The sequence below is a fragment of the Lonchura striata genome, chromosome Z (assembly GCF_046129695.1).
Source record: "Lonchura striata isolate bLonStr1 chromosome Z, bLonStr1.mat, whole genome shotgun sequence".
NCBI classification, from domain to species: Eukaryota; Metazoa; Chordata; class Aves; order Passeriformes; family Estrildidae; genus Lonchura; species Lonchura striata.
The window spans coordinates 71,283,590-71,310,443 of NC_134642.1; the positions used below are offsets into that span (position 1 = coordinate 71,283,590).

Sequence of the window (26,854 nt, forward strand, 5' to 3'; positions counted from 1 at the left end):
GACCCTTATCATGTGCATTTCAAGAATCTTGAATTATAAAAATCTATTAGAAGAGCTGGACAGAAATACTGAGAGGTAGAGTGGCAGGAAGGAGATTCCAAATACCTTTACCAATGTACTCAGGATTAAATGAGTTACAGCGACTGCAAGGAATGAAAATCCCTTATCCTTTAGATATATGGATCAAGTAAGGAGATTGAGTCTACAAATGACCTCATCAGCTTGAGTATTCTCCCAAAGTATGTAAGGATTACAACCTTGTATGTTATGTAAGTCAAACCTCTAGGGTAGCATACTTGAGAAAGGATATTTCTGTACATGGGACTAGATAGAAAAAATTAAAAGGAGAGGATATTTTTTCTATGAGCACAGGTTTTAGTGGTTTCTTCTGACAGTGACACAATCGAAGTCACTAAGGAGAGTAGTGTTGTGTCATAGAGCACCTTTTTATTAAGTAATTCTACAGAATAATCAGTAGCATGTTAGAAAGGTTCTGGTGGTATTCTTTGGTTAGCATGTTAAATGGCATCATCATTGTCCAATTATGTATAGTGTATTAAGTGACTGTTAAAAAGTGTGAAATTATTACAAAAAGAAACTATGCACAAATCCCCTTGGACTGAGCAGAGTGAAGCTAGAATTTATTTAGAATGGATACTGCTCTTGAAGCTGAAGTTCCCAGAATATTTTATTATTCAATATGCAGTTATTTATGGCCTTTAAGAATTTCAAAGAATCTCTTCTACTTTTTTCCAAACCCCTTCTCTCCCCCAGAATGACCTTTCCAAGTCCTTCTTCAAAGGCATAGTAAATTGTATGTTGAGTAACTAAATAGTATGTATCTCTTTTTATTAAGGTCCTATTAAATATGTATTTTTAAAGCAACTCTTGAAAGCAAAGGCATCAGTGTAGTCAAAGATGATCTGTACTCATGGATGTATGTGGATACACACTAAATAAACTTACACTATATTTGATTACATTATTTGTTTCACAGTGACTTCTAACTATAGGTGATAGTTATCTTTCCACAAATTTATCTTTCTTTCCTCTGTTAGTATCTAAAATCTTCAGTAATTCCAACTACTTTGAATCAGTCTTATGAGAATAGGTGAGGGCTTTGAAAACAGACTGCCTGAAGCAGCTCTTTAGCACCTTCCTGAGGAAAACTGGACCTCTGGGGCTGTATTTCTCATTTTGTCCAGGATGAGAAAAGTCAGGCTTCATAAGGAGAAGTGACAGCTCACTGTAGCCCAAACAACTGAGCAGATCTCTTAGCAGTCAACCAAACCATAAATCAGTCTGCAGATCTGACAACAGTTTAAATGAAAACACCTCCTTGGAAAAAACTTCTTAATAGACAAATCACCATTTGACAGTTCAATGACCCATCATGCATGCAAGACAGACCACACTGCTGATGTTAGTTTTTTGAGTTCAAGTATATTTTGATGCCATACACCTAGCCTGTCAGATTTAATTACAGCATCACAGAATATAAATACCAAAGTATGTAACACACCACCTTGAGACAATACCTAATTGATATGAAATACACTGAGCATTTACATGTACCCCTCAATTTTAAAACCTGCACTATTGCATTCTTTAAAAGGGTGCATGCTAAAAAAATTGCATCTTGATCATTGTGGATTCTCAGATAGAAAATGGGTATTTAAAAATGATAGAAGCAGTAATTTACTACTGTTGTACCATATAGCTGTATAAATCAGTAGGAGAGTGTTTTTTGTTTTGTTTTGCTTTGTTTTGTTTTGTTTTATTTTAAAGACAATCTTGCCTTCTTATAAAGCAAATAATGAGAACAACAGAAGTCACATTATTCGATTCTGTTTGTGGCAGCCTATAGACACACATGTGTGCATACACACACAGGCACACAAACATATAATACAACAATATATTTTCCCTTTGGATTTCCAAATACTGCTGTGAAGACTAATAGCCTAGGCAGCATACTGTAAAGGCCTGGAGACACAATCTTAAGGAATTTACAATAATCTAAATGTGCATAAATTTTGCATGTATTAACAAGACAAATTATGTCATAATGACTGTGCCTCAGATCACCTTTCAGTCCTCTCAATTCCATAGCTACATAGCAGGGCCAACCTGCCTTGCCTGCATTTTTGGCCTCATGGCCATTTTGACATCTCCTGTCAAGGGTCCAGGATTTCACATTCAAGTTTGGCTTCCTTCCATAGACCATGTATCAGTGTACTCAAGCTAAGCAGAAAGAATCAGACAGTGGCTGTGCTGGACACCCTGTCTGCAAGTGGAGGTTGCCCTCTACAAATTAAAAAAAAAATTATTTCCCTGCCTCAACTAGATGATGAAGATCAATAGAAATTAACAGATGGATTTTTTTTTTCATTTATCCAAAATATTGTGTATAATTAACAGATCTCAATTCCACTTCAGGATTATTTTCATTTCCAAAGTTGACGGTTTTTTGGAGTGCTACAGTATATCTGCATTTCCAAACAACAAACTAGCAATATATCAAATTTTGGCAGTATTATTATTTCCCCAGCATGCAAACTCAGAGGTTTGATACATAGTGACACAAAAATGCACTCCAGGTGAAAAAAGTGCTATAACTGGCTAGCTACATTTTAAGCCTGAAATTTCTTCAGGAGAATAGTGCATTAACACTGAATAGTTTGTCCTAGCGTTAAAAGATTTGTTGATTATTGACCAGGACAACTATCCTACCTAAAAATCAAACTTTCTCCTTAGTCATTCTTGACAACCTAGACTGCACTAGAATTAGTTCATCCAAATTTTTCTTGTTCTTGGGGCCGTTCTGTCCTGCTTGCACCACTGTGCTTCCTGTACAAGCATTCTTAGCACTACCAGGGTTGTTCAAGCTGTCTGCTGACAGAGCAAATGCTTTAGTATGTCTGCATGTATATATGTATGTATTTGGTACATAACTCCTTTCACAAGGATGGTCCAGTTTTCTTTACTAGGGCTTCTCACTTTGAAAAAGTAATGTTTATGAAATGTGTATTTTTCCTGTGGATTTGGGAGTTTTCTTTAGTGAAGTGTTTCAGTATTATCTGGGTGGTTTAGATGTGTCTTTTTTCAAAGTTATTTTACTGGATATTTTTATCTAAATCTTTTATTAAACTTTAGAAATCAGAACTATATTAAAAAACTCACGCTTTTTAACACGTGTAGCACCCTGATGCCTGTTTTTCTTTCTTAACTGCTCGAATGTTTTTGCTACTTAATAATATTAAAGCATTCTGTTTGAGTGAAGACCTTAAGTTAGAAGGAGTCCTACCTTGGCGCTGCAACTCCCATTTCTGCTAGTGCTTTCATCCTTGTTCTGGTAGAATTATCATTTTACACATTCTGGAGAGATAAGAACATCTTAGGGGAAAAACCAAACAAACCTAGCAGAATTTACTTTTTAAATTTAATTTTTTAGGTTTATTTTTAATTAAATTTTTAGGCATTATTTTTCTTTAAACTGTTCAGCATAAATGTTACTATGTCCAAATTATCTAAACTAATACACATTCCTGCAAACCATAGTAATTCCCCCACCCATCAAATTAGACAAGATTAGGAAGCTTGCAAAAGGATATGCTAGAGGACATTACTTAAAAATTGTTGGCAGCTCAATTTTCTTCCACTAAATTCGGTTGATTTTTTGTCCCTTTGAATGCCAGCCAATTACTGGACATGGTATTCTAAGAAAGTACAACCTCCCTCTCTCCTTCCTCAGCCTTTTCAGCATGCTGTTTGTACCATGGTAGCAAGGCAGGAAATAAGCCTTGTTCTTCATAGCTGAAGTATAAAAGGAAGGAGGATCTTTGCATCCATTTTTTCTCTTCTGCAGAACCAGTTGCCATCTGCTCTCCGTTAGTGATTCTCTGCTCTGATCTATTAAGGACATCTCCAGAGAAGCCAGGCAGATATCTCCAGACATGTAGATTTTTCAAGCAAGACATGATAGTCTTTGCTCCATGTGAATTACTAACCTTCTTCTAATGAACACATTAAAAAAAAGCTACAGGCTCACTGTAATCTGTACTTGTATATCATTACAGTACATTAAATTATTATAGTGCACTGAAAAATTTTGAAGCTAAGAGTTACATTTTCTGGTCCTTCTGCAATATTGACTATATGAGACAATTTTTTATTCGAGTAATATTCCTTTTTTTCAAGGATACTCTTCACAGTACACAGAAGGATATTTTGTCTCTCCACCTTTATTTTGTAGTCTTTTCTTTTGTGCAGTGACACATAGAACAGAGAAGATTCTCTAAATCTGAAGAGTTTCTTAGTGAGGTGTCATGGTTTGACACTGGCACAATGCCAGTGCCCCCATGAAAATGTAATCTCTCAATTGAATGCTGTGAAATGGAATCGAGAACAGAGCAAAGCAGGCCCAAGCTTAATAACAGAAAAAAACTTTATTAAGCTACTACTACAAAAGAAAGAAACAAAGGAAAAAGGAAAAAAAAAGCACACAAAGATCAAAATGAAAACCTTGCAAAGCATTCCTCCTCCCACCACCTAACTCCAACAAACCAGAGTGAGACACAATCTGGACCCCAATCAGATTTCCACCCTCCAGACAATCGATACTCAGCCCATCGAGGGAACAGAGTCTCTCCTGTGCCACAGACCCCCCAAGAAAACACAGCTCCACATCCTGCGTTTCCATGTCACACATGGAACCGCCCGGAGAAAAAAGTTTGCCATAGTGACCCTTCTTTCCATGCACAGTGCTCTCACCACCAATGCCTGGATGAACCGACTGCTTTTAGAATTTTTCTTTTCAAGGATGTCCTGCCAAGAGGGGAGAAAGCAACAGTTCAGTTTTTCATTTTTTGGGACCACAGTCCCCCCTATTTTCCCATTTCCCCTGGGGCCGAGGGTCCAAGAACAGAGATCTTCTTCTCTTCTCCTTTTTTTGAGGACAGGGGGCACCACCACAAACCCCCTAACTTTTTCTCTGTTCACTCCACTTCTGTCTTTTCCCAGCTGAAGCAGGTCTCTTGACTTTGCTCTGGCATCCTCCTAAAATACAGTCTCTCTTGAAGGAGAAGATTGGTTCAGTTTGTGGCTAACATGGAAAAGTCCAGCCAAAAGCCACTCTTTGTCCCCCTCCCATCTAGAATTCCTCCTTCTAACATCCCAGGGTCCAAGGTGTCCCTCTTCCTCTCTTTCAAACCGAGGAGGGGAAAGAAAAATTCACAAAGCTTTCATTTCTCAAGGAAGGGTTAAAAGTCCAGCCTCCCAGGATAGCTCGATGCCCAGACTCTGGCGGCTCCACGCGACTGGGCACCTTGCAACTCCCCCCACTCCTCCCTCCCCGCATTGAACTGCTGATGAAACTGTTGCTGCTGTCTCTTTTTTTCTCTCTCTCTCTCTCTCTCCCTCTCAGGAGAGAAACTCTGGGGGGAAAACAGAGACATCCCAGATTTCTCCACCCTTCTACCTGCAGGGGCCAGCCCAGTACCAGTCCCTCCACCCCTGGGCCCACCTCAGTCAGGCCATGGGCCTCCCCCTCCCCACCCAGCCACAGCCGGGCAGGGGAGAGTCCTGCACTGCACGCTGACCAGAACCAAAGAGAGCCAGTTCTCCTGGGAATTCTGATTTTAACCCCTCTGTGTTCTCAGAGGCGTGTCCACCTTCAATTGGTCAATATCCAAATTGACCTCTGCCTTCCGAGAAAATTCTTTTTCCATGTCATGAGGTCTCTAGAGCTAGGTGATCTTTGCAGAATCATGTCTTCTTTTCTGGTAGGGAATGCTTACTGAAACGTGAACTGTCATCCAGTCAACTCAGAAGCAAAGAGTTAGAGAAGGAAGCAAACTTTCATTTGGGTTCATTCCCTTCCCATTAGTCCTTTCCTCCTGTAAAGGGATCAGAGTTTACCTTGTGTAGTTTTTCTGGAGGGAATAGAAGAGCAGGTGTGCCCACACTGGGGTTTTGTTCCTTCATTGCCAGACACCCCCAAGAGACTTGACTGGCACATCTGTGAACGCAGCTCAGCCTAAAATTGTTCAGCACACAAGATGTCCCATTGGGTTTACTGCAGCTGGAGAAGCAAAATGCCCCATTAACTTGAAGCAAATTCATATGCAGTGAGAGACAATCTGTTACTGAAATCTTTCTTCATAGTTTTGCAACCCAGAACTATTGGAAAACTCATAACCTTAGTGATGCCATTTTTGGATTTGAAAGTGAAGGGAAGGAAGACATGTGCAAGGGAATTCCCATAAAAAGGACAGTAGGATGTGGACGTATTTTTCATTCTGTTTCCTTTCCAGTTAAAAGGTACATACTGAAGACATCATATACATATGCATATACAAATAGGCATATACATAGGCATATACATATCCATACATATATGTATATGTATTGTATCTGTTTAAATACAGATATATAGAAATATCTAACAGAGGGTAAGAAAGGAAAAGAAATGGAAGGAGAAGCATGTAGGCATCTTTTCCAGGATCCTGCTAATGACCCTTGCAACAAACTCAGTTCATTTCTTGTGAGACAATCTTCATGGCTCTGCTGGAAATTACATAACTAGATAATGTGTTTAAAGGGTCTTCTAGTAAAATATGTAAAGAATGCAGGTAGGAAATAGGTAAAAAATTGCTAGGCCTGTAGTTTTCTTCAAAAAAAAAAAACCCAAAATAATTAGTCAAAAATACTTTGTTTATTACAGCTCTTATACATGCAAATGCTTTCCTCATTCTTGGAATGAAACTTAAGTAAGGGTGTGTATTCCTTGAACATAACTCCAAGACTGAATGCTGCTAGACTCTTCTTGCCCCTGACAACTAGTAATAATGATAACTCATATACTATGTAAGTCCTCTAGAATTGAAACACCAATCTTACCTCCTGCTCATCCTTTCCTGAAACATGGGAAGGAAACACTGCAGGATGGGAAGGAGATGACCCCATGCAAGCAAAAGATTTTGTGTGATTTTGCTTCACCATGCCTTGATGTAGAATTCTGCCTCGCGAGATCTCTTAGTAGCAGAGAATTCGGGTAGCAGCTCTTCTGCGATGGTGGATAAATGAGGCTCGTACCAGGCGGGATGACTCCTTCAAGCTGCTTTATTTCGCTGAGGGCTGGGTGTCAGCTGGGATCTGCGACCCGACCACACAGCAAGGGAGCAGGCTTGAAGAGAGCCCCCAGCAAGGGGCGGGGTAGGGTTTATAACCAGGTGCAGAGTAGGAGGGGCAGGATACAAGAGATCCAATAGGAACAGGATTAGGGGGAGGAGTTAGGATGGGGTGATAGGGATACAACAAATGAGGATGAGGGAAGGGGGTGGTAACTGGGGAAGAACCAATTACAGTCAGAGAACTTAAGAACCTTCCAGAACATGGGGTAAATACAAAGGGGTGATTGACATAACCAAAAGGTGGGAATAATTGATAATTACATAATTTGGGGTGAGTGGTAGGTTTGATGGACATCCTGGGAGGTGGGCATCTATACCACAGCCCCCTCCCATGGCGTGTCCAGGGGAACTTCTCTTAAGTCCCCTACCACACCTTGACAGTTCAGATGAGGCAGTCCAGAGAGATGCCAGCAGAGATGTGAGATGCCAGGACGAGTTGTGGGTGAGAGCTGGTGCAGAAAAAGTGCCATCTTGCAGAACAAGAGTCCAGAAACTGTGCCTGACTTTTCAAGTGTATCGATCCTCATGCTTTTGTTTCTGCAGTCATGTTCCTTGTTTCCCAGCTGAAGAATATGAGTACTGTTTATTGACATTATCTTCTGTTACTTCCAACAAGTTCTTCACCTTCTTATTTAACTTATGTCTTCTTTCCAAGCGAGAATATCCAGGTTTCGGTTGGATCTATTTTAAGGTGAATTAATTAACCAGCATATTAATACATTCTTGCTTTTACCTATTTAATTTGTTTTATTCTAACATAATTTTAAAGTACATTTAACAATGTCAGTAATAAGCATTTCTTCTCCCACCATCCTTTTTGTCACTGCAGGGAAACTTACCTCCTGATTATCGAATAAGTCTGATTGATATTGGATTGGTGATAGAGTACCTGATGGGAGGAGCGTATCGCTGCAATTACACCCGAAAGCGGTTCAGAACACTGTACCACAATTTGTTCGGGCCCAAGAGGGTAAGAAACAAGTTGTTTGCCATCCTCATGACTGCACCAGCTGGCAGGGATTATTACCATATCTTCTTACATGGTTCCAGATTGGTGGGGTCCAGATTCATTTCCATTATGTGCATTGCAGTTATCTCACCATAATGCATGACAAGCCAGACACAGATACAAGCTATGGTTTTTATTAAATTAATGAAAAAATTATTGCATTCTGCTGCCCTCCTGAAACCAGCACATAAAACAGTCTCCTCTGACTCTAAAACCTGTAATTATGAGTATTCACAGCTTTTAAAAGAAAAGTCTTTTGACCTGCACCAATAATACTGTAATTCTAACTCCTGAGTTAAATTTGAAAACTTCTGCATTGTTAGATGCATTTCCTATCTCATGATTCATCTTCTGAATGTGATCTGAAGGTTTCAGGGCGAAAAAACCCATAACTCAAAAGTTGTTTTATTTTTTGGATGTGGCTCCAGCAGTCATTGGATTCATGGCAGCACCACTGTTAAGTATTTTTTTGGGTTCCATGTTTGATAAGTTATGCCACTGTGAATAAAAAGTAAAATATTTCTAAAACACAAAAGTTTTTTATTGTCATCTGTATTGCCATTGACCCAATCCAACATGAACAGGAGTCTGTTCAGCCACTCCCAGTACAAGCTGCAGTTCCTTCTTTGTCCATTTTTGCCTCACATTTCAGATTTTAGCAATACATAGCACTGAAAGTATTAATAAGTGGTTATCAATAGCCACAGCTCTGTGAAACGCTTGGAGACAACTACCTAAAATGGGTTTATTTTTTTTCATATGCTTTTCCTTATGATTCTTCACATTTGAAAGGAAAGACAGTGATTGTAGCTGGTGGGAGAGAATTCCTACCCAAAATCACTCCATTGAGAAAAGCATTTAAGCAGTGATTTCAGTTGCATACTGAACCAACACACAGAGCAGCTCAACAACAGTCAATAATGTTTTCTAGGGCAGTGGCCAAAATGCTGATGTACTCCAGAGAAATCCATTAATGCCTTATCAGTGGTCCCTATCACTTTCTTGCTAGAACAGCCCTAAACAGCTGTAATTTGTACCTGAATCCAAATATATGTCTTCTGATGTAGTTTTGGTGACATAATGTCAAACTCAAGTTTTAAATAACTACATATATGTAAAAATTTGATTGGTGTGTATGTGTATATATATGCTATTGCACCACATTATATTATATTATATTATATTATATTATATTATATTATATTATATTATATTATATTATATTATATTATATTATATTACATTATATTACATTATATTACATTACATTACATTACATTACATTACATTACATTACATTACATTACATTTATTATATTAATTTTCTATTGTATATTCTACATCATTCTACATGCACATGTACAGATGCATATATGCGTATATACACAAATAGCTGTAGTTTTTCATCACTATTCTGTGAGAAATAACATTTTTCTAACTTTCATTTCATACAGCCAAAAGCCCTGAAGCTGTTGGGAATGGAGGTAGGCAACCTGTGACAAATCTTAATGTCTTTTCCTTATTTGATAAATATAAACTATATCCAGATAATGTTCAAATTCACTGTAATGAAAGCATGAATGGTATTTTTCATCCAGATAGCTTGTTTATATGGGGGCACATTAAGAAAGCTTCCTAGTAAAATTCCAGGAGATAGATAAGGAAAAAGAGGGCTCTGCCCCAACTATGGATTTTCTTGGCTTTTTTGTTAATATGAATTAAACAAAATGTTTCAGTCTGGCCAGGCAAGCAGAATTTCTGTCAGATAGCAACATCTATCATCAAAACATGATCAGAGAAATGAAACACTTGCAGCAGAGAATGATGCAGAAATCTTTGTACAAAGATATTCAAAATTATCTCATTTTTATTGACGCTTTTGGCTACCCAGATGCTTCAAGGGGATAGTACTATTTTCATGGTTTTTTATTTTATACAACCACTTTCATTTTTCCACCCGTAGACACACAGGACAGAATAGGTCAGTTCACCTGATAAAAGCAAAAGGCTAAAATGGGAAAGTAACTAAAGGCAACTGAAACAAAGGATGGATGGAGAAAGAAGGAATAAACACACAGAATAGGAATAAAGAAGGAAGGTCACTACTTTTATAAAGAGATAAAGGGAGAAAACACAAAAATAAGCACAGAAGGAATCTTCAGCAGATTAGAAAATCCCCTGGCTATGTACTTTATGGAGGTGGAAAGAGACAGATGCATTACAGCAGATGTTACATTTACAGTGAGCTCTTAGCTTTATTTTAGTGGTGACTTTCCCAAAATGGTTCTGGATATTGTGTGCTTGTACTCTCTGTTATTATTTTCAGAGTGATAGTGTTATTAATTCAGAGTGATATTCCAAGGCTCTGTTCCCTCTATTCCCCTGTCTTCTTAATTATAGTGTATGCACCAATACCTTTTTTACTGTTTACCTATGTTAAATATTTTGTCCAAAAATGATGAATGGGCTGGCTTGCAGAATACATGTTAGGCACTGATTTAAATTAATTGTATTAATTTATTTAGTTCCTTCACTGATGAAAAAATTTCTCTACAATTCCCACAGGATGATGTCCCTTTGCGTCGAGGGAGAAAACCAACAAAGAAAAAAGAAGAAGAAGTTGACATTGATATGGATGACCCTGAGATCAATCATTTTCCCTTCCCATTCCATGAGTTGATGGTGTGGGCTGTGCTGATGAAACGTCAGAAGATGGCCCTTTTCTTTTGGCAACATGGGGAAGAGGCTATGGCTAAAGCACTGGTGGCCTGCAAACTCTGCAAAGCCATGGCCCATGAAGCATCAGAAAATGATATGGTGGATGACATATCCCAAGAGCTGAACCACAATTCCAGGTGAATTTCCTTTCATGTTCACTTTCCTGAGGGGGAAAAGGAAAAAAAGAGAAAAGGAAAGAAAGGACTGAAAAAATAAAAAAATATTTCTGAACCTGCCTAAATTTTCTTACTTTCACCTTGCTTTCACTTCTAACTTGTAGGGGAAATGCAATCCCTTTAGAGAAAATCCAAATGGCCTTTAAATAATGTCTGCCAGAGTAGCAAAGTTGTTAGCAATATAACTTCTGAAATGAGAACATGTCAAGAAGACAGTGAAATATCTATATTGTTTATGTGCTCTCCCTGAGGCCTCGAGAGTCAGAGTGCAACATTTCTCTGTGCTTTTTCAGGATACTCTGTACATACCCAGCAGAACACTTACTGAAATCCTTATGAGCACAGTATTCAGGCAGAAGTGTTAATGAACTCAGTCATGCTTAGATGAGCAAGGCAAGATACTAGATTCCATAAAATGTTAAAATTTCAGAAATGTAGCATTTTAGAAAGCATATTGGATACTCCTTCTTCCAGGAGGCTTGACCATGAAGCCATGGGCAAACAGCAGAGAAGCAATCCCTTAAGCTACATATAACCAGAGGATTTCAGTTAGAAAATGTCAGGGAGGTGGGCAGGGAGGTGGGAGCAGACAGCTGGTAGGTGTGGGTGGTCATCACTGCTAAGTTAGGGCACTTATTTATATGCCTAACTTTAGCCACTCACATTTGAAAATGTGAGTTTCCATGTGTAGAGTCAACATCACAATTTGCATGCTGGAAGGTGATGTGCCCCTTGCAGAGGCTGGCAGCTGCATAGATTCTGAGTACAAGGCTGTGCATGATCACAGGAGTGAACGGATGTCCCTCTGTTGCAGGGACTTCGGCCAGCTGGCGGTCGAGCTGTTGGACCAGTCATACAAACAGGACGAGCAGCTGGCAATGAAACTGCTGACTTACGAGCTGAAGAACTGGAGCAATGCCACGTGCCTGCAGCTTGCAGTGGCAGCCAAGCACAGGGACTTCATTGCTCACACTTGCAGCCAGATGCTGCTCACTGACATGTGGATGGGTCGTCTCCGGATGCGAAAAAATTCTGGCTTAAAGGTCATTCCTGTTTTAAAATAAAAGTAACATTCAGAGGATTATAATAGATGGTGACACAGTTCACAAAAAATCAGTAATAACTGTCTAAAGTAACTGTATTTCAGATATTTATTGCAATGGCATTAAGCAGGTATATTCTTCCTGTGTTCAGTTTTTCAGATGAGGCTTATCATAAGCCTAAGTTCAAAGCACACAGTTAAATTTTTTCTTTCCCTTTCTTAAAGTCCCCTTTGGCATATTTTATCAGAATAAGAACAGAGCTAGGAGGTTATTGTGTCACCCTGCCTGTATACTTGAGGAGTTAGTCAAGAGTTTTAAAGATAAAGAAAGGAAAAGGAAGTGTAAGTGAATTAACCATTAGTGAAAGGTGCTGATCTGACAACCTTTCCCAGAATAGGCAAAATAAACAGCACAAATTTCCTTGCAAGCCTTTGCAAATCTTCCTGGTGGCACCTGAAGGGACTCCTTTAGAGGGTTTAAAGGATAATTCCATTTTCAAAGCTGTTACAGCTTTACTTCTACAGTTGACAAAACTGCTAACAGTGCAAAGTGAATTCTGAGATGAATTTGAGTCTCTGGCATTTTTCACCAAAGTAGTCCCCAGTCAGAACATACCCAGGAATTGCTCCTTCCTCCCAGATCACTGACAAATATTTTTGGTGAAGGGATTCTATCTTCTGCATTAATTGCCTGTGTGAAAATTGGTAATTACTCATCTGTGTTGCCATGTGAAAAGATGTTCAGTAATGGCAAAAATGCTTAAGAGTACATGCATTGCTTCCAAAATGGCTCTTAATCCAGTGATAGTGATGAATGAAAACAAGTGGCTGATAGCATTTCTATGCAGGACCTGTGCATACCTGTGCATACATGCTACAACAAAAATCTTACTCACTTTTGGAGACATTCCTACTACCTATTTCCTGAATTCACAGGCCTGTTATCCTTCAGAGGGACAGCTGCTTTGTTCACTGCTTAGCTCTGTAGTAATTCAGTCTAGGAATATGCAGGACAGTGCAGCAACTAATTTCCTACTACATGCATTCCACCTTTCAGCACATTTCTTAAGCCCTAAAATAGATGTTTCTTTCATAATGCATAACTGAAGGTAACAGGCTCTGTTTCCTTCTAACACCAGGGCTTCACAAAGATCCTATTTTACTCAGTTTCTAGTCTGTATTTTATTTCATTGAAGCTCATTAGCAGAACTTGTTTAAAGCTAGAGCAGGCTACAAGCTACATGAGGCAGCATGACAAAGAAATAAATTTGCAAGCATGAGTCATGGTTTATTTCCCAAGAATAGTTTTTTCCCTTTGAAACTGACAAACAGTAGGAAGATTGAATATAATTCTTTAGATTCTTGCTGGGGATGTATGGCACCAATGGAACGACTAGGGACAGCTGTTACTCCTACCTGCTCTTAAAAATAGCCTTTCTGTGAAGCCAGGTCTGCCTGTAACCCAATCTCCCTGGACCCATCATTTTTTAACCACAGCACCAGTGAAGGAAGATTTTCCAAGGCTGGGTACAGCATTTGCATACACTACCTGGTCCTCATTGTGTACTTTGAATGGTTTCAACAGCACACAAATTGTCTGCTGATATGATGAGCACAAGCAGCCTCCCTAACCTGCCAAGAAGTTAACTATCTGGTTTCACTCTCATTCAAAGTGACATTTATCAGAAAATCATCCTCCATCAAATAACCAGGAAAAGTTATTGTGCTAGTGAATACAGACTTTCCTTTTTATTACTGTAATGTCTATTCAGTTGTACAAATGTTTTAACTCAAGCATTGTTCATTACTTATAAATCCCAACAAGGAAATTTTAGTGGTTTCTACACTCCAGCATCTAAGAGAGGGAAAGCAGAAAAGAAAGAACTGGCATTAACATGACATTACACAGCTGCCTGGTTACTGATACAAAATCTAGGGAGACTGCATATCTATGCACATCAGAATTTGCTTTTGTTTGCTTTACCTTATCTCCTCAGATCAACACAGTTGCACATCTTTGACTGCCAGTGTACATTAAGCATGGACACAAAGAGCTATTAACCCTCTCTGTAGAAATAAATACTCTCTGTGTGTCATTTATACTGTTATTTTGTCTTATGTAAAATGCAGATATTTGCAGGTCTGTACACCCACATGGTCCCACCTACTCTTGACCTTATATAATAGTTTGTAAATATATTCTAGTATGTAGCACTATGCATCTGGTGATGAGCAAGTAGATAGAACATTCAAGAGCATTCACAGCAGCACTAGTAGAAGTTATATGCTTTGATTCAGTGTTCTGGTAATATTACTCCCAATGACAAATACTTTATTTTCATAGAAACTCACATGCATATGGTATCTTTCTTTTCGTAAATCTCCTGAGGCAGTTGTTCCGTTTGATGCAAAGTAATCATTATTACCATAATCTGTTTTCTGTGATGATTATTGTTATCATTATTATTGCTTTAGGTAATTCTAGGAATTCTACTTCCTCCTTCAATCCTCAGCTTGGAGTTCAAGAACAAAGATGATATGCCCTACATGACCCAGGCCAACGAGATCCATCTTCAAGAAAAGGATCCAGAGGAACCAGAGAAGCCAGTGAAAGAAAAAGATGAGGAAGACATGGAACTCACTGTAAGTGCTCACAATAAATGATCAGACTCAGTGCTGTCAATTTGTAGTTTCTATCTCTGTAGGCATTGCAGAACATCTGATGGCTAAATATAGCACATAATAGGATACCACTCTTGGCACAGTCCTCAATGGGACTCAAGCTGCACAATTTTTCATTATTTGGTCCCCGTGCTGCAGCAGTGTATGGAGATGCTGTGTTGTAATATCCTCATATTTTGACTCAGTTTGATGCCACATTGTCTGAACTAAGATAATTAGATTTTAGAAGAACTCAGTCATGATACATGACCTCTCTGGTGTGAAAAGGGCTTACTTCTAGTTGGAAATGCCCAAAGATTCATGGAAGCCAGAGAATTTTTTTTTCTTTTAGTTGACTTCACTAGAAAGTAAGCAAGTGTGCAAACAGGCCAGAAAAAATATGAAAAATTATTCTAAAATTATTTTTGTATTTGTGGTCATTGCCTTTCACACAAACACACATCCAGTCTTTAGTCCACTGAAAACACTAGCGAGCAGCAAGACAGCTCCACTTCTAAAACTCAACAGAATTCTGTAAGGAGGGACTTGTCAGTATTAGTACCATAGCCTTTGAGGAATAATTTACATCATGAAGAATCAGATAACTAATGTTCTAAAAACTACAAAAGTCATCTACTTTCTGTCTCTTGTTCTGACAGTTTTTCATTAGAGCAGTTATCATCCAGGCTATTACATCTGCCTTAGTCTTGATTTGGATTTGTTTGGGTTTGATTGTGGTGTCTTTAAAAGGCTTAAAACTCAGCCCAAGGTGGTCAGGATAGAGGCATAGACATAAAAGGGATTTGCCTGATTAAGTTAAAAAAACAAAAAACAAAAAAACCCAGACTGTTTCCCACAGGCAAACAGCAGGAGCTGCCCACAGGACCCCGACTGCAGGCAGGCAGAAGGACCTGCCTACAGGACCCAATATGCAGGCAAGCCGAAGGACCAGCCCACAAGACCCACCTACAGGACCCGTTTGCAGGCAAGAACCTGGCTGTTGGGAAGGGCCAGAAGCCAGAATAGCAGCAATGGGGCATTCTCTGCTCATTAGCTATTGATTACAATTTACTAACCCTTGGCTTCTGATCCCTTTATGAAGTGCCTATTCAAATCAAATAAGCACTGTGCAAGCTGCCTTTTACCTGGCAATGGGGAGAAATTTGGGGAAGATGTGTTTTCTGTCCCAAGGTAGTTATCCTAGCTCCTGCTTTCTTGTCTACAATACTGTTTTTATTTTCCCTTCTCAATCCTCCTGCAAATAAATGATATGTGCAGTGAATCTGCTATTCCAGATGAACCTTAGATGTTCCCCCTCTTCTCCCTTCCATGTGCTGACAGTCCTATTGCTCTGTTCTGTCATTGACTCTTCCCTTAATCCCTTCAAACTCAGTGTATCACTCTAGTGAAGTTTAAGGCACTTGAAACCTTTTCTATAAAATAATATTTCTTCCTGTGGAGTCCAGCAAGTTTAGAAACAATATCTTTGGTCAGCGCTGCTCACTTAGTATTTCTGCATATAATCTATACCATACTGTAGAATTTCTAACACAGCTGTTTCCCTCAGGTGCCCCTCAGTGGTGAGGAGAGACAAATTGGTAGTAGAGTGATCTTTGCATGTCTATGGTTAGATGCCACAGGCAATTACATTAAGTCATCTGACATATTTTAAATATAAGAAAATACTTTAGACTGAAGTTTCGTATTGTTCCAGCTCTAGTCAAATAATCTGGCATAATGGTCAGGTTTCTTTTCCACTGATCAGAGGATGCCTGAAAGATGTTTTTGGAAGTCCTTTTGTGAAGCTTCCCCTTAACCATGGTATCCTTTAGTATATTAAGGATACCTTATAAATACTTCAATAAGATTAATAATTTATTGTGCTGGGATATCATAAATGTTTAATTCACTGCTGAACTTTGAATCAATAGATCAGTCACTCACCTAACCTGAGCTTTGTTCAGCATAAAGATTAACAAAAAAAAGTGATGTTAAAAAAAATCATTTTTCTCTCAATGTTTCTTTTCTAGCAAATAATATATAATAGAAATAATCGTCCTGATTCTCCTTTTAACCATTCCCTATGAATACTTCTCAAGTCTCTGTATTCATCATATTACACCCATATTGTCTCTGCTAAAACGAAGGTAAAGAGGTCTCATCTAGGCAAGATCTGTTATTTGATTTCCTGTGCATCTTGCACTAAGCCCAAATGACTAAAGACAGGCCAAGGACTTAGTTTCTTCTTTTGTACTGCACTTCTGCAGAGTGCATGAGCTACAGGGCCACAGTGATCTTTTCCCTATTTTACACCTCATTTGCACAGAATAATGTGATCATCAGACTACAGCAACAGTGAAGTTAAGTCTACACATGGGTGCATCTGCATGCAAGTATGTATCTGCTTTATGCTCCTCTTAAAGTGCCTGGTGGGTAACTGAACATATGGATATATACTATGAAGATACATTTATTTACTTTAAACTACTTGTTATTCACACCTGCTTTTAACTTTATAATAGATACATGATAGTGATAGGCCCACATTTCTTTAACACCTAGATGCTAAGAAACAGGCTTATAGCAACTACTCACAAAAACACATTTGAATACACATTTGAATCAGTGCTCCTTAGCAGCAAGAAATTTACCACAATTTCTGTATGGAGCTGACAGTCATTAATCCTGAATATTAAACAGAGAGCAGTAGAAGGGCATTAAATTCTAAAGGCCAGGGATATTTTCTATTTATACAGGATCCTAATCAAGGCCTTAATTGCTGAAATTCAGATCAGTCAGAAACCTCAGAAGTCTCCCCTCCTCCCAGAATAACCCTAATTCTGGAAGCCATAACCAGAAGCATCCTTAACCCTATTCAGTACATTATTGTTTGTGTATTACAGCTCCCAAGTAAATGGTTTTATTTCAGAACACAGAATAACTCATCTAAGTCCTTTAGAAGGTATTTCTGTTGTTGTTTTTTTCATTTTGCTCTGATTTTCCATTAATAGGAAGTTTGGACTTCCATGAGCATTACTGAGTTAGTCTGACAACTTTCCAGCAGCAGCAAAGCTAGTTCTGTTGGCCTCTGGGATCACATTAATTCATTTCTCCATAAGAAGAGGTTCTCTCTTCCTCCAAGGAGTTTGGAAACCCTCCATACCACCACCACCACCACTACCACACATGTGCTCTGGCATGGTCTGTGTTCTTTGCCCTGCTCAGCAGGGATTCTGAGCTCTTGGCACTTTAGTCCTGTTCTTCTGTGCTCACTGTAAACAGCAAGCATGTGTAAAATCTAATTTTACATGTCTGTAAATAAAAGACTTTAAAACATTTTTCTACCAGTGTTTCAGGGAAGAGAACAGTAATCCTAGAACAACTATCATGGGGGCAGCATTTTCACACAGTGTAGGATACAGTGGGGTGTGCTGAGGGAGGTGTTTCTGCACAGCTATGTATCATTTCCACACCAGTTCTCTATGAACTGCTGTGAGTCTCTATACAGCATGTATATTTCACTCAGGATGAAATTGTAAGAGCCTGTATTCATTACTGAAAAACTGAAATTCCTGTTACTTAATTATGAAACATATAAACAGAGTATAGGATTGTTAACATATATTAATGCAAAAATGTACAACCCAAAACTCTCCCCTGATAGTTCATTATCAGCAAACAGTTCTCATCACATAAAACAAAATCTGGCCTAAGAATAACAAAAAAAAAACAGATTAATAAAATCTCCATGTAAAAACTATGAAAACATCAATCCCTTCAGGCTAAGATGATGCAGTTGTACTGTACTTCACAATGAGGTTGAGCTGCTGTTGAGCTTACCTTGCATGACTCATGGTGAATCATGGACAAAAGCATGTATTAGAGAAAGAGATGCCGCCCACACAGAGCCGTGTGTTGAATTTTTCCCACCCTACTGCATCCCCATTCCAAGGAAAACATTCGTTCACATTTGGCACTGCAATTATTCTGTTAACACAGTTACATAGGTTATTTCTGAATGTTTCCAATGGGGAGGATTTTCAATTTGTTAATACTGAGGTATAATTGACAGTCAGGAACATGAGGTCAAACCTAATCCCTAGTCATCTCAGAGAAATTCCCCATCTGTAGTGTGGGGGATGGGAGAAGGTAGTATTATATGATAGAATTAATTAAAAATAATTATAAGAGAAAAATACAGCATCTATGAAGAACAAAACAGTAGCAAACAGGAAATCATATTCTTAAGCTAAAGCATAAATCCAGATACTGGAAGAGCATTATTATATAAACATCCAAACTCACTGATTTCATTGTCTCAGAATTTGTAATTTTGTAAAATTGTGAAGGATTTGAACTCTGTAAAATAATCCTTTTCATTAAAGCATGTCATTGCTCATTTGTTAAAGTAGGCAGCATTAATTTTCATTCTGCTGCAAAATTCCTGAGCACCAGGGGACAGCAGAGACAAAGCCTTGGGAAAACCTAGAGAAAACTGTAACTCCAGATGATAGTTTTCCCTGAACAGTGTCAGTAAGTAGAGAGAAGCAAATAAATTACTACCTTCTTGGGCTATAGTGTTTGCAAAGAATTCAGATAATATTAATTTTTTTTTCTCACAAAACAAACCCAAACAATGATACAGATCAAAGGATCAGTTTGATTTTGTGGAGTTCAGGTAATGATATCTTCTGTGGAGGTTGTGTGTAATTTCTGCTACTGTGGTTATATTCAGTAAGTCTCATAACCGTAAAAGCCCTTCTCCTCTGCTTAATTGCCACTTTATCTTTTTCCCTTTTTACAAAAGACTTGATGGACTTTCAAGGTGTTTTATGGGCTCTGTGAGAGACAACAGGAGGTACATTTAATATTTTAATAGGTAATGTTTTATCTGTATTTATGGAAATTAAATTAACAGTCTTCAGCCATTAAAGCTAAAGGAAATAGGTTAACTTGGTCAAAGCAGGCTTTAGTTTTTGAGACAGTCCCAGCAGGTTATTTTCAGTGCAGTATATTTCTGTTCTGAATCTTTGTTATATTTTAATGAAAATGTGCATGGCAAAATCTGTATGTTGTCAGATTCAAGAATATAAGAGTCCACAAGGAAAGTAATAATACTAGAGGAAAAACTAATTGCATAGATGAAATTAAAGAGAAGGAGCCATATGGGACCAAGCACAGTCCTAATAATGTTACAAATATCTACACTGATGGAAAAAAGTTACCATTACAAATTACTATTTCACAGGGAAAAGACCTACATGAATAGCTCCACATGAGGCTGGAAAAAGGAAGAAAAAGGTTAGATTGTGATTCTTAGTTTTAAATATATGAGAAGTGTATCACCAGTTCCTGTAGGCCTCTAGAAACTGATCAGATAGCTCACCTGACGCCAAATAGTAAAGTATGTGCTATGCATCTGGTTGAATCCGAGAGCACAGATACGGAGACAAGAAGGACCTTTTTATAGAAAGACCCTATGTCTGGCATCTAATTGTTCCCTTAGTTTTCCACCATTTAAGTTGCTGATGAGGATAATGCTATCTTCACGGATGGTGAAAGTTTGCTTCCGTTAACACAAAAGCACAAGGATACCTTCATCTACTTGTAGAAAAGCCTTATAGAAGCATTGAAACAAATGCATCATTATGCAGTCCCTGCATACTTAGATTTGTCTCAATTCTTGAAAATATTTCCTGTGCAAGGTGCTGCATTCCAGAGGTGCATCCACAAACTAAATAGTAAGAACATGCAAAGGACACAATGAGCTAAAATCCAGTCTTAGTCTACTGTTCACTAAATAATTGCTTCAGAATGAACAGTCAATTGGTTACATTATGCTTCAAATACAAAGGAACTTCTTTTAATCACTAACTGCAGTGGTTGTAGTTTAGTCCTTCCATTTATCTGCAGCTGATAATGAAAATTAAGGGTAAGCAAACAAAATATTACCTTCTTTTGACTGTTAGGTTTGCACTCACAGCTGAGGACTGAGCTCAGTGTAGATTCTCTGTGGGTCTGAATTGCAATAACTATGAGATCAAGCCAAGCATGAGCAGTCTGGAACTTCACTGTGGAAGAAGCTACAATCATGTACATGAATATTTAAATTCAAGGCCTTTCTGCTGCAGTGAGCTACTAGTAAGTCCTCTTGCATCCATGTAAGCTTCACTGTGGGATCATGGCCTGGAACAGGTCCAGTGATTAAATTATAAAGTGCCACTGTCTTCTTTGCTTCTAGTTCAGTGACTATCAACTCATCTTTTCCCTTGTTCTCCCTCAGCCTCAGCTTTATGAACTTCTCTTTATTTAAAATCAAAATTTATCTGTTTTCTGTCTGCATCTCTTTATTGTATAGAAGTATACTACATAAAGCTGTTGTCAGGTAAAAATCTTTCTGTCCATACACGAAAGGAAAAATATCGTCCACATTTGTTTTTTGTCAGGAATTACCCTCTCAAGCTAAGGGCTAAACCTATAGCTTTCCATTTTCAAATATTAAACAGAAGCCTCCCTGCAAAAAGATAATTTGAAAACAAAGCATTTTAAGCCTAGCTGTAGTCAACTGGTTTTATCTAGAGATCAAGAACACCTTCCTATTGATAGTTCAAAACATTGTGTAATTTTTCTTTCACAAGAAAGAAACATAAATATGTCATTTCTTGTAGGCAATGCTTGGACGGGGGAATGGAGAGTCCTCAAGAAAGAAAGAGGATGAGGAAGTTCAGAGCAGGCACAGAATGATCCCCATTGGAAGAAAGATTTATGAGTTCTACAATGCTCCTATCGTGAAGTTTTGGTTTTATACCGTAAGAAATCTTTCCTGTTATATTAATAATGTTTGTACAAATACTGAAATTGGACTAAGGTCATCTTTTGTGTTTCATTGATGTCTACATTTATATGTATTGGAGGGTTTACACATAAATAGTTTAATAAAAATATTTGGTGGAAGCCCGCTTGTTGCCCTGATTTTTAAAAGTGTTAAGTTTTCTTTTATAGATCTTTTGAAAGTTTTAAAGTTCTCATAAAACTTCTTTAGCCTTCTAATAATGTTTACATGTTTGAGAGTCAGAGTTCCCACACAATTTCATGTATAAATAAAATAGTTTATATATTTTTCTGTAGGTAAAGAAAAACTATTAATTAATCTTTAGACCAGTGTGGTTGGAGAAGTAGTAATTCCATCCTCCAATCTATGGTCACCTTTAGAATTCTATAAATACCAGATGTTTGAAAAAAACTAAGTCTTTTTCTCTTTTGAATATAGCAAACTTCTGTGTACTCATTTTGTGTCCAATAGCAATACCCACTAGCATTGCAAACCTTTCCATGACTTTTAAAGATTACCATTTTGTTCAGGACGTTAATGGCTAAAATTTGAATGGTTGTATATGTTTTTCTTTAAAGAAATGGCAAGGGGCAGTTTGCTGCAGTGTTCCTAAGGAATTCCCTATGGGAAAATTCAAAATAGGATTCCTTCCAATAGTAAGCCCAGTGGGTGGTTGGTCTGAGTCAGAACATGAATTATCTAATAATTGATGAAAAAAAGAGGTAGAGCACATCTTTCCTTGGAACAGTTTTTTTCGGTTTTGACCAGCCTGTGAAGTACCTCTCAGAAAAAATGTCAAAGACGTTATTGACAGCCAATGTACATTTTTCAGGGACAAATTAGTTTAAGTCAGTATATTCCCTGTGTTAGAAAGAAATGAAGCTTCCAGAAGGAGTAGAAAATTGATGTTTTGTATATCAATTACAGAAAAACAATACCAAAAACTTCACAGGGTTTTCTCACAGCTAAATTAATAAAGTTATATTAATGTTACTATGTGGATAAAAAGCTTTTTGACAATTAGTCCTCAAGAGTAGATATTAATTATTCATTATTCATATTAATTATTCAAGCTGGAAGCAGGGATTCAAGTTCTCTTCTCTATCAGGTGCTATGTGATATTTTTGTTCAAAACTTTGATGATGGAGTAGAGATTGGTTATTATTTTAGCTATTATTTAGTTATTATTAGTTATTTTGCAAATTACACTAGAATGTAGAAAGATAAGACTAAAAAGATCACAGAAGGGAATCCTTTCAGTCTTCTTAGCTGAAATATTCCATCCCAGTTCATCTTCTGCATCATATGACAAGTGTGGACTGGTTTGAAAGACCCTAAAAAAGAAGAATGTTTCAAGAAGTTTGTAAAGTTTAACTTAAGGGGAGAGATTGAGGAAGTGAGAATGTTTTCTCTGTTAAAAAAAAAAAAAGATCTGCAGAAGGAATGTAACAGTTTCCAAATATGTGTAAGCACTTCAAAATCCTTGCTGAATAGGATGAAAAATAACACCCAGATAGTTCTAAGTAAGTTAGGAAATAGTTTCTAACTGCTCCAAGAAGTACTGTCATGAACTGTGTGAGAACATGCTAGATTTTCCATTATTAGTGATTTTTAAACTATCTTATCAAGACATATGTTCACTATGGTACCCTGGAATTAATCCTGCCACAGACCAATGGAATTGTCTAGATGGTTTCAGGTGGTTTTCCTCAGTCATATTTTCCAATATTCTGCTGAAAGCACAGCAAATCACAAAGAATTGATCCCTCTGCAAGTGATTTCTTTAAGGAAAAATTGTCTTGCAGATGTTGGGAACAACTCACATCAATCAAGTCTTAACTGTGGTGGACCCTGTTGACTAGCAGAGTTTAACATATTGTAGTAATTTATTGTTCAACTCAGAGGTCACTGAGCATTAATAAAGCCCACAAGTCCAGAAACTACTCATCTGTAGCCGAGTATCATTATCAACAGCAGTGTGTATTATGCACAAACAGAAAAGCCTTTACACTACAAATGGAAAGAAGCATCTTGGCTTTTCCTGTTAGTTCAATTTTTAAATGGGAGAGAGAAATCAATACTGGATTTCTATTTAGGCTTGTTCCTGCAGTTTTATGTCCTGAGGCTGGTCTCATTCAAGGTCATTTATTAAAACTGGATCTTGGGTACACTGAACCCAAGAGAGCAAGTTAAGGTGGATTCTGGCTGCCATGCTTGACCTGTTGTGTATATTGAGAACTGCTGGAGACTCAAAGCAAAACAAGTTCCAGAGAAGGACTAAAATTGCACAGCCTTTCACGTTTTGTAAATACACAGGCACAAATATTATTCATGGATTTCAATATAAATTGTTCAAATTTTACATTCCACAGTCCAAAATGCATGCAAAAGGTCCTGTGGCTATTGTATACCACTTAAAACAATTTGAATATTCTGCAATTAACTATCTCTATTACTATATAGCTGTATTCACCTTCATTCTTCAAATACACAAGAGTGAGTTAAATTAGATATTTAAATAAATATCTCATTTAACTAGTGTCTGCTCAGCAAACACTAGACAACTTTTTCTCAAAAAAAAATCCCAAAAAACAGAAACAAATTAACAAACAGCTCCCCACCCATCTTTCTCTCTAGACACACAGCAATTTCTAAATTCAACTACTTTGTTCTGTTTTGTGGCTGTTGCATTGGAAACCATGATGCAAATGTTCATCCACATATTGCTTGAGCAGAAGAGCATGATCTTCTCCTACTCCTACTGACTACTCCCATTGTCCTAATATCAAAAAACTCTTACGGCAGTGTTAAAGTACTAAAACAAAAAGTAGAGCTTTATTGGAAGCTTCCAAGTATCCTGGTGGTGATGTGCATTGGATTTCTACAATTTTTATTAGTTTAACAAATTAGCATAATGAACAAATATTGTCCAATTAGAAGAGTAGGTCGTTAGGTTATTTTCTCTGGGTACTGCCCCACTGGAGTCAGTCTAGGCCTTCTTTGCCCCATTTCATATTGTGTCTCCTCAAATTCTGATTGGAAAACAGAAGCCTGCTCCTTGTCAGATTTCTTATTCTTAAGAATAAGACTAAAACAGTATTTCAGGAATGTGTCATAAGGTTAACTTACTCTACTCTAAGAGAAAGGGAACTATGTAACTAGGAACTATGTAACTATTTCATAGTAGTCTAAAAAGCTAAAAAGGTATGAAAAATACATAAAAAGCAAAGTCTTTAGACATCACTACTACTAGCATTACCTGAGATACTAGCAGGAAATAGGAGGTCATGTTTCTACCTCTTCTGAAGAGGAAAGCTGCAGAGGAATTGAGCCCCAAGTAAAAGTCACCTTCTAAACATCAAAAGAGTTTTGCCATAAGTTTTGAATTTTGGGACCACTTCAATTTATAAACATTTAATTATTGCGATCAATCAGAAATTAGGAGGATGATCTCCTTCTTGAAACATTAACCTGTTGGTACAATTTCCAGGTGTGTCCTCTACCACAACAAGTATTGCAGTATTTTCTATGGAATGGGACTGCATCCACAAAAGGGCTGGGTGAAATCCACCCTTGAAACTTCTTAGTAGGCACTTCTTTCCTGGTTTCTTCAGCCCTCAATGGTGACAATGGCAGCTCCTAGCTCTTTGTCAAGCTAGGCAAAAGCAAGAAAAAATAGGGTTCAGCTACTTCTGTAGTAGCACTTTTAAAGAATCTTGAGTACTAGCACAAACAGCTACACTGGAGTTTGACCACGGTGCTGTTATCAGTGTCACCTCCTGGAAGGTGAGAGCAAGTTAGAAGTGGAGGGAGAGAGGAGACTCTCATTCACCCTGTCACTAAAGGGCTAATTTCTTGGGTCAAAATGAAGACATTTCAGTGTAAGTTTACTCACAAATCAAAATTTTTTCCTCTTTTGTCAAGTAAAAACATTTTGCAATTTTGACTAAGTTTGAATTGACACAAAGAAACCTGACAAAACCAAAACCAAAAAAACCCATCATTTCAAAAGAAAACCAGAAAGAAGCAAAACCTCCTAGTTACAGTTAGATTCTTGCAGTTTCTGTCACTTTTGTAACTTCAGTGTCCTCATTCTTTGGTCATACTGACTGCAAGTGCTCACCAAAGGGTACTGAAGCAGATCAAAGCAGATTTCCTAACAATTAGTAATCAATAAGGTCTAAGAGGAGTGTTAAGTAACAGTATCACCTGGCTTTTTGCCCCATATTAGAAGGCTCTATTTCCACTAGGGTGGTGTATATCCAGTTCTGCCTGCCCAGATAGAGGTTCTCCTGACTCCAGTTTAACCCACAGTAATGTCTGCATCAACATTACCCTCCAGACATCAGCATTGCAATACATGATCCCTCACAAACTGAAAGACAAATGAGATAATTTCCCCCTCTGTTTTATGCAGACAAGAAGTAGTGCTTCAGCTGTCTGCTTCCTTTATACTGATAGTTATGACCAATAGAATGAATTCTCTTGAGTGTCCTCAGCCAGCAACTGGAACAAAAGCCAGAATCCTGTAGCTTTTACAAAGAGTGGAAGTCACATTCTCTAACAAGTACGATAGAGCTATAAATTATATTCTGTGATATGCAGAACATTGAAATAATCCTACCCAAAAGTCTCAAGACTTTCTGTGGCTGTTTCATCTTGCATGTGAGTCCATGTATGCAATAGTGAGTAACAAACAGTTGAGAGATAAAAACTGAATTCAAATATACATGTATGTATTGCAGCTTTCTGTCACAATGATTTGATGTTCATGCACAGAACTGAGTCATCTTTTCTGTAACTTATATTTAGCCTTAAGATGCATTTTTTATAGGGCTGTTGTTTGAAAGGAAAAGTAGACAGGTGGTTGGACTCTTGCCTCCATGAACCAGCGTGGAATCCTTGCCACAGCCCATGCTCCAGAATGACACTTGGATTTCTCTGAACTTTATGAGCTTGATGAAGCAGTTTGCCAAACATGTCTTTTTTTGTTTTGACAGATCATTTAATTACATTCAACATGCTGAAAAACAAAGAAAAAGAAACTAAAAACTTTCCTCTGGATCAAAAATTAATGTAGAATGTAAATGTATTAGGAAGGAAAAGAAAAACATTCACACTTAAAAATTTGCAAAAAAATAAGGCAAATGAATGAATGGCTATGCCCAGCTCCTTGCTGCAGCAGTGTGAGTAGGAGTAGCAGTGTTTTGTAGTACTGACCTA

The 26,854-nt window shown here is 37.8% G+C and overlaps 1 protein-coding gene across 8 annotated transcripts in view; it reads left to right on the forward strand.

Moving 5' to 3' along the window:
- Positions 1 to 26,854, forward strand: part of TRPM3 (transient receptor potential cation channel subfamily M member 3) — a 406,906-nt gene that overhangs the window by 344,617 nt on the left and 35,435 nt on the right. For 5 of the 8 annotated variants that reach the window (XM_077790276.1, XM_077790277.1, XM_021541495.3 and 2 more), the window contains exons 13-19: positions 8,023 to 8,163; positions 9,657 to 9,686; positions 10,768 to 11,057; positions 11,911 to 12,139; positions 14,614 to 14,781; positions 15,659 to 15,784; positions 21,468 to 21,608. In XM_077790276.1, coding sequence (XP_077646402.1) covers positions 8,023 to 8,163; positions 9,657 to 9,686; positions 10,768 to 11,057; positions 11,911 to 12,139; positions 14,614 to 14,781; positions 15,659 to 15,784; positions 21,468 to 21,608 — 1,125 coding nt within the window. Of the gene's footprint in view, positions 1 to 7,848; positions 7,885 to 8,022; positions 8,164 to 9,656; positions 9,687 to 10,767; positions 11,058 to 11,910; positions 12,140 to 14,613; positions 14,782 to 15,658; positions 15,785 to 21,467; positions 21,609 to 26,854 lie in introns of all 8 variants that reach the window. The other 3 variants (XM_021541498.3, XM_021541500.3, XM_031507405.2) reach the window with 2 other exon arrangements.